General features: G+C 32.0%; 1 protein-coding gene across 6 annotated transcripts in view; it reads right to left on the bottom strand.

Moving 5' to 3' along the window:
• The window catches only part of LOC102680215 (serine/threonine-protein kinase tricorner), a 41,766-nt gene that overhangs the window by 30,009 nt on the left and 2,294 nt on the right, over nucleotides 1-9,463 (bottom strand). For 2 of the 6 annotated variants that reach the window (XM_031511400.1, XM_031511402.1), the window contains exon 2: nucleotides 7,960-8,108. In XM_031511400.1, coding sequence (XP_031367260.1) covers nucleotides 7,960-8,108 — 149 coding nt within the window. Of the gene's footprint in view, nucleotides 1-727; nucleotides 1,146-7,959; nucleotides 8,109-9,463 lie in introns of those variants that run through there. The other 4 variants (XM_031511401.1, XM_031511405.1, XM_006617561.2 and 1 more) reach the window with 3 other exon arrangements.

Here is a 9,463-nt window from a genome sequence, read left to right as displayed (position 1 = left end):
ATATAATAATAATAATAATATATATTTAATGTAAATGTTATTCGATTGCAATAAGTTATTATATTTACTTGATATCGTGTTTCTAATAAAACAATTTCCAATTTCACCAGTTTCGTCATATCTCTATTCGAATTTGTAATGGCAAAGTCATAACGATTTTCTTTTCGTTTAAACCTCTTCTTTTCTTATAAATCATCGTTAATGATTTTCGTATTAATTGTGCGCAAACGGAATCTCTATTCAATTATCTGTTGCCGGGAATATACATTTCTCTCATACATAAATACGGACTTTTTATTAATGGGTGAGTGCCATATGTACGGAACACCTGCGATGACTAACAGTACCACGAACCTAATAAGACGAGAGTACACTCGAGCATGTATATTTCGTGTCTATACGCGTTATTCCGCAGGAATATCGATTTTCTTAAAGAGTTCTTTTCTACGTGGAAACATGTGGCTAGTTTGATTGAACAGAGTAATTGAATTAATTATTACATCACGCAGAATCGATATACAAAAGTGTTCATAATTCTATATATAATAGAAAAATATTGTTTTGTTTAAAATTGTGTTTTAATTATAAATTAATTAATATTATTTTATATCTTTGCACAATATCGAAAATAAATTTTGGGATAGAACAATTTATTCACAATTTCTCAACAACATAGTCAGTCTTCTTTCAACAGAAATGAACGATTAACAATTTTTAATTTAATTACCTGATTTCCCCATTGGTGGTTGACCAAGTCTGCTGAACCACCTGAGAAATCTTCTAGCAGTGGTGGCAGCAGGTGGTCTACATCCTTCGAGTATGACAACTCCATTATTATTATTATTATTGTTGTTGTTGTTAGAGGTTGGACGTTCAGACGGAGATGCTCTGCTGTATGGCGACATCCAAGATGTAGTCGTGCTTTGGATAGTGGCACCTTTGACAGTGGTAATAGAACTGGTTATCTTAGCCGGGTGCGGGACCCAATCTTCTGAAGCGACGGGCATTTGTCTCGTCCTCTCGTCGGACGAGTCAAAAATGAAGCCGCAAAACGGGAAAGTCATTCAAAGTTTTAAGCCTTTCTGTGAATAGAATTGCCCGACAAATTCAAACATGTTGCTACGTGGTTTCGAAAAATACGCGGCATAGGCGTGTATATAATCAACTAGTCGAGAACGACTTGTATAGGTTATGTTAGCACACAAAACGACGAAATTGCCCGTCCAATCTCCCGTGACACGCTCCTTTCTTTTTTTTTTTTTTCCTTCTATTTCCAACTTCCTCAATTCGTGACCAACAAATCGATCGCAATCTTTGACGTTTCCTTTAAACTCGGCCAGCGAGTTTTTCTTCGCTACTTCGCGTAAGAAAAAGAACGTATTATATGCGGATATATTTTTTTGCGCGTATATCTCAAGTTTTGCGGTCGTCGCTTCCAATTTTATCTATGTTGTTCGGATGTTTGCTTTAAGCAGATAACAGTCACGTGCTTCCCCTTAACTTGTTGCACATACCTCGACGATTCTTTCTGTATTCTAAATGGGTCTTTGCTTCGGTCCGATCGATCCAAATGTTTCCCTTTTTCCAACTAATCTCCCCGTTCTCTTTTTCCGTTGTCGTAGAACGAGCAGGATTCGGTTATGTTCCCGACGATCATTTCAATCGATCTCAATTTGCCCTTGTTTTTCTATATTTTTATCTTTTGCGCAAACAGGATATAGATATAGACACCAGATTAAACAGTTTTAAATTGATAATTTGGTGGACTTAATGTTTTCTTAATGATTTAATTCTCTTAAAATTCCTAACAAAATGAACGATCTACTCGATTTATTTGGTACTTTCTAAGGTACTTAGTTTTCATTTGCAGCCTTTCTATGTAATACTATGCTATCGTAGAATATATCCAGATAAGTTATACAAATAGAAGAAACATTATATATATGTATATTCAAAATATTATTGTTTATAATTTAAGATATTTTTCAGAGATCATTAGCTTCTTATACGTGGAAAAAATTTAAAAAGTATACAGCACAGATTTTTCCTTAAGTAGGATTATTGCACTTTGTCCTACTTTGCTCGAACCGATCCAGTCTCGATTAACGGTTTCTCGAGGACCAGTATAAAAATCTCTTCATAGAAGTTTGCACACATCGAACGATGAAAATTTTCTATGATTATGTGATTTTCAAAGTAGATGGATAAAACAATTTCCTGAATATACTTGTTAACTCTTCGAAGTATAAACTCGTCGAGATTATACTGTCGGCAACGTATTTGGAGGTCGAGGTTGATCTTTCTTATTACTAAATGTTGCTCGGTCGGTCACGTAGTTGCCGCATTATCTGTGTTTCATTGCGCTACTGCCATCGACTATCCCCTTCGTCCTCGTCTTCGACGTCGTCGTCGACGCATACGGTTCATTCGATTTCGATAAACTAACGTTCACTTATATTGCTTTGTTTTTTTTTACTTGCAATTAACAATCGAATAATCTTCTCTCAGTTCTCTACCAAAACGAAAGAACGAAACGAAAAAAGAGAGGGACGAATACACAAGCAAACGTGCCACCTCGATCAGTGAGCTGCGTTCAAACAACTTGCACAATACGCACACTAATTCACACTTTGAAACACAGCTTAACGAAGTTTGCACATAAGATATAATCGAGAAACGAAGAAACACTCTTTAACCCATATTGAAAAACGTCGCGAATACTTCTCAATTACACAATTTTATTCGGTTCGCGAGAAACTTTAACGAAGATAAGAAAAAAAAAAAAGAGCGAAGAACGTTGCCAACGAATCGAATCTAACCACACGTTTCTTGACCTGACGACAGACTCGAACTGCCACCGACCGACCACTTCTCTCGACACTGTCTCTGGCAACTTGGTTCTTCGTGCTCCTCTACCACTCCTCTTGTCTACTGTCGGTCTTCCTTCTTACTCCCTCTTATTCTCTTTCTCTTTCCAATCTGCGCGCGTGTTCGTGTATCTATGCACGCATATACCTTCGGCACAACACCGACACCCGCGTTACCACTACCGGCATACTGTCGCTAACTGCCCCACCACACCGGTACTTTTTCTTCGGTCAACTCCCTCTCGCACTCGATACTTTGTAACTGTTTCTTTATCTTCTTTTTCCTTCTTCTTCCATCTCCACGCTCTTTGTTACTCTTATAATACTTTTGCTAGAGAATACAGTTCAGAAATGTCGGAATAAATACACCTAGACTTTTGCGACAACTTGCCATTCTCAGACACAGCAACACGTTGTCGTATTCCATTGTGTTGACGTTCATATACAATGTGTTTCCACACTGCGATACGACAAATATGGCGCCTGTGTATATACTATATGCTTATAGACACGATCGGTGAACGAATAAGTGACGAACGTAGGTAGGCGAAAAAGATGAAAAATTAGAGTAAAAGAAATGAACGCATATGATACGCTGACGTTCTGTGACAGAAGTGCGATTTTGTGTGAGTAAAATATGTATACATAACGTGATTTCTTAAAACTAACCCTCAAATCTCTCCTTATTTACTTGCAAATACGTTCACATGTGCTATGAAATCCTTCATATGTCTTTGTATTTCAAATTGTGTTTCTTGTACATATTTAATTTAACGTTAACGTTAATTTGTACAAGATTTATTAAAAGTGAAATTGACAATACACTTTTATTGTTGCGTTAGTTTTGTGAAAAATCAATTTGAAATATTAACAATAACAGATTTCAAAATTAATGAATATTTATTACAAGCTTTTAATTGGACATTTGATTAGTCTAGTGTAACGCGTGTAGTCATATATTTACCAAAATATGATTTCAAAAGATCCTTTTATTATTTGTTTTTGCGATTGACAGAAAATCACTTACGTTGAAAATGGAAAGTCGTATTTATTATTCGGGCGAGGAGCGTAACTGCTTGTTCTAGAGACGAAGTAAAAACAGAAAGCGTGTCCGATCGAGTTCACTGAGACTTCACGCCTCTTCCATTAACTTCCTCTTTACGCGTTTATATTTTTATAAATTGCAAAAGTTCTTAAATAAAATTTCATTAATTTATTAATTTGTTATACAAAAGGAAAAATAATGAAACAAAGAATGATTTATAAAATATTTAATATCAACGTTATATTATACTGGTTACATATATGTTTTGATTATTTCAACATATCAATCGTATAACGCGAATGATTATCATCAAAGCTTTCAAACATTCAATTAAAACACAATGTGAACATTGAAAGATAAGTCATATCGAAACAAAATAAAGAATCAAGAATCATTTCAATCATGAAACACTCATAATATTATTTTTTATTTTTTGTTAGATTAAGTTACGTATAATAGAAGATTTGAAAACTTTTATATTATGATACAATTACCAATGTGTAATTTTTATTCAAATTTTAATTAAAATTATTGATTTTTAATTGAAGATTATATAACTCGATAAATATGTGTACAAATGATACAAAAAAGTAGTATTTCGGAATTAATGCAATTTCCCGCGCTTTTTCCATGATGAAAGTGAGGTTAGAATGTTACACACTGTGATGTGCCAAGTTAAAGTTATGTTAAATATTAAGAATGTAATATTAAGTTATCGTATTTAATTTCGATTGAACAACTTTATTTATACTATTCGTATAGAGTGCTATTAAAATTTAATACCAACATAAATACGAAAGTGCGTCAAGGGAACGATATTTCCATATCATTACCATATTTTTGATCGTTATTGGAAACGCAGGATTCGAAGACATACAGAAAATCGAAGATACAGGGAGGATTTAAAATATATTTAAATTATAAAAATATTAGAAATATATTATAATAATTAAAGATCTCTTATAATTTTCGCGATTATAATTATAAAAATAATGCTTCCTTGCAATTTTTAAAAACTTAGATAATTTCATTCCTATTATAAATCTGAATTTTTAGATCTCTTAAGAAAAAAAAAAAAAAATGAAAAAATAATCGTTAAATCGATAAGATAAGTTATTTCAAAATAGAAGTGACTCATGATAAGTTAAATTAAGTTCAACGATTTTATATAAAGACTGACTGAGGAAATAATCGATAAGCATCTATTATTGAATAAATTTGCAGTTAAACAGACGAAATCTAGATGTCTAGAGTGGATGTTGATTGGCATCGTCGATCAGAAGGCGCGACTAACGCGAAGAGTTCAGTAATAAATCGTAAAATGGTTAGAGACGCCAGTGCGGTATTTTTCGCATAAAAATAGAGGCGCCAACGAGGATTCTGTAATGAATGTAAGTTATGCAATCCATTAAGGACAGTACCCTCCGTATACAGGAAATTCACATGTGGATAAATCGTTCGATTACGCTTCGATGCCGACATCTTTTTCTTAATGTATCTTATTTAACATTTAATTTTCTTTTATTTAACTCATAAATCTTTGTCGTTCTTTTTCGATACCAAATGAATTCAAATAAATACAAGAAAAGATACAATGTCGATGAGAACGTTGAACTGTACAGGCACCTTATTGTTTGTTCTCGCGGAAAAGAAAGTGGCTTATTAACGCTCAGAAGATAATAACTCTCGAATATACAATTTTCGATATGATTTTAAAATGATGATTTTCGCTTCGTTTTATTTTTGTTTCTTCTCAAAAAAAAAAATTCTGATTAAAATAGGTAAGATATAAACCGCAAGATATAACTATTAAAGATTTATTATTTTAATTAAAGATATTGCAAGGGTGATTGGGATCGAGTATGTATGCGATTCAAAAAAAACTTCATTTTGGTGACGTTGATGATCATTAAAATACACACTTGACCTAGAATATCCATAGGTGAAATGAATACAAAGGCGAGGTTACAGAAGGTTCGAACGACGAAGAGGAAAAACCAGGATGATAAAGACAAAGAAATTGTTGGCAACGGTTCAAAGCGCAGTTCGACCTAACTAAAATACTGCAGTGCTCTACTACATGTCGCATACCAGGTGAAAATATTACGGAACTGTTAGCTTACGAACTAAAAATACATTGTATAATCAATTTTCTTCCAAGATTGATTAAATTATTATTTATTTCCTTACGTTGTGTAAAAATATCGAAATTTAAAGTATTTCGTATAAAGTATTTCGTATAAGAACGTATCTATTGTTTAAAAGATTTAAAGTAAAAAAACAAAAAAAAAAAAATTACTTAGTTCCAACAATGCACAAAGAATTAGAAGATAATTTTTATGAAAAAGAGGAATCGGTAGAGCGATCACATAAATACAACCAAGCAGGATTTCCACTCTAATAACGTCAACACAGTACTCGGAACGTGCATGGTAACAACCATAGTATGAATCAACAAATACTAATTGTAAGCCACGTCGAAGATTTTAACAATTTCTTTGTAACGCGGCATTATTCGAACGGATGCATCCTGTTGCTTGCCGTTCGAAGATATCTACGTTACCAACCGATACCGGATAAAAGATGCCCAACCGATAATATTTCTTATATTCGTTCAAACAGGATTGAAAGAAACACTTGTTCGATCCTCCATTGTAAGTACTTCTTAGCATCAAACTTAGATACATATTATATGCAATATTCCGATATAGCATAATTATTATATCGAATTGCAATATTGTATCGATTATAAATTTACAATTTTTTTCTCTATTTGATATTTATAGAATAAATAACGTGTCTATATAACAAAGACACATATAAAAGATTTTTAAGTTTGATTGTGAATTGTTTACGGTAGAAACTCATGGTAACGATATTATTTCCGCGTATTATAGGGAGATTTACGAGAAGATTTACACACTTTCCATTTCTTTCATAGAAATTGCGAATACAATAGTCCTTACACAATAAATTACACGACACAAAGAATACTTTTTTCTTGTTATTCTTACAATATATGTATAAACTCAAATGCTGAAACGTTGTCACAACATTTTAAAAAAGTTGAATAAATTTCGTTCGAAAATATCATAGAGAAATATTTGGGGACGAATGTTGTTTAAAACTTAATGAAAATCACGTTTGCACAAAAAAATAGATTTATCGATGGATCAATTTTGTACGATATATACGCAGAAAAAATTCATATTCATTTCCTCAATTTATTATTATTTTAACGTAAAGTAGCATATATAAAATAGATATGAAAATTAATTTCATTTCCAGTTGTTTTTGTTTTTTAAGGATTAAGAATCGCGAATAAAATTGATGAATACTATTTTACCGACCTACGTCATAAAAGAAGTTTTATTTATTCGAAAAACCCGTTAACCTTCAAACACTTGTTAACATTGTCTATTGTTTTTCAAATACGTTGAATTTAAGTAAATTCTTGTTTCGACAAAGAACGTTTTACGCATGCGCGAAGGACACTTTTTTTTTAGAAAGATGAAACCGCAAAAAGGGAACTATGGTATTCCATAATTTTAAGCTCGGTGAGTTTAAGATCAAAACACGGGCTAATAATACGGAAGAGACGAGAAAAGGATAAGGGTCGTTAAGTTCGCTACAATAATTTGTGTTGTGCGAGAAGTGCAGCTTTGTCACATCGAGACTTTCCACATACTTCCGTGTTCGTGTAATTAAACGGATTAATAACCGCGCGTTTCTTAACGTTTTTCCAAGTTAAAACGAAGAAAATGATACAAACCGTGAACAATTTGCAAATTTTTAAAAAAAATTATATTATCTTACATCTATTTGTTCGTTGTATATGTATTTCTAATTCAATAATAATGATAATAATAATAATAATAATAAAAATTGTTAAAAATTATTTAATTATTTTAATATTCATGATTGCTAAATAATTTGGATATTCATGATAGGGCATGTATATGTTGGCACACATATACATGTATATATCTCGGTAGACGCACACAAAGGAAAAAAAAAAAAATATTTGTATTTTCAAAAAGAACTCACAGTTCTGACACGTACCTTCTTGGTTGGGGTTGTTAACGTTAGGGTTAGGATGAGAAGTCAAAGAGGACGGCGTCTCATCCTCGGCGACGCCCATCGTTGTTGCTGCCGTTTGCTGATGATGCGTCTCCACTTCTGTAGCCTCTTCGCACCTGCAGAATAAAAGAGCTTTAGATTATTCTCAATATTGAATACACTTTGATTAATAATATAATTAATAATTAATATAAGAAATAAATTGTAAAAAAAAAATCTGTTAACATCATGATCGATACTACACGCACATTTGATAATATCCCTCCTTTTTTTTTTTTTAAAAAAAGAAGAAAAAGAAAAAAAGAATATTATGGAATATGATAAATATTCGATTCGACTATCGATGTTGAGAAATATTCATTGAATTACTTTGCGAAAAATTAAATCGTGAAAATTTCGATATGAGAAGACCTTTATGGTTGGAAGTTATATTTCGACATTTCTAAACAAGCATAATAAGGCGAGTATATCCTCCCGTGGATAGAAAGTACTTACGTAAAACTTTGCTTTATTTGTAGTGTTAGAGTCAAGAACCCGATAGCTGTATCGTAAAGCATATATAAGCGTGAATAAATCAAGATTTATATTTATAATGTCTAACGTAAGTCTAATTGTAATCTCATTGATATTCAATGAAGTGAAAAAAAAAAAAACGAGATGTATGTGCTACGTACGAGTATTTGTTATTTGTACATCATATGATAGATCGCGGATCATTCATTTCCATTACTAATTCGAATGTAATATGTTTGTCAATGAAAATTTTTATTTGACTTCTGAATGCTTGTTAAGAAAAATTTAAAACGAACGAAATTATATATGATAAAATATACTGCAAAGACTAAGTAAATTTTGTGCACGAATAATATATCTACTTATGATGATTATACGTGATGTTTTTAACGTTCAATGAAAACAAGAGAGATATTTAACTGAACTCTAACTTATTAACAAAACATTGTGCAGAAAAAAATACCAATGATTCATCGTTGCATAGATATTAACACATTAAACTGGCTTGAAATCCATTAAGATTTTTTTAAGGTACAATAAAAATCAAAGACAAAGGATCGTTACGGATTGAATCTTCTTAAAGAACTTTTTAATAAAATTAAAAGTGATATATTCTCGAATAACGATATTATAAACTCACTTGGATGCAAAATAGGTATTACATCGTATAATTATATCATATCATTATCTAATTGTAGGAACGCTTTCCGTAAGATCAAGTTAATTTATAAGAAATGGAAAATGCGATGCTCGTAAGTTAGTGCTACGTGACGCGCTCAGCGAAATAGAAAAGAAAGAAAAGAATATCGTGGTGTCTCTAACGGTATATTGACCTCCGCGACGCCGATTACCGTAAACACATATTCCATATCTCGTACGTGACTACTATGCTTGTCGAATTTTTAAATTTTGACGCTTCTTTTGCTTTTTATGTACCATATTTAAATTATTTAAATTA

The sequence above is a fragment of the Apis dorsata genome, unplaced genomic scaffold (assembly GCF_000469605.1).
Source record: "Apis dorsata unplaced genomic scaffold, Apis dorsata 1.3 scaffold_315, whole genome shotgun sequence".
NCBI classification, from domain to species: domain Eukaryota; kingdom Metazoa; phylum Arthropoda; class Insecta; order Hymenoptera; family Apidae; genus Apis; species Apis dorsata.
This window is presented reverse-complemented; position numbering and strand designations above follow the sequence as displayed.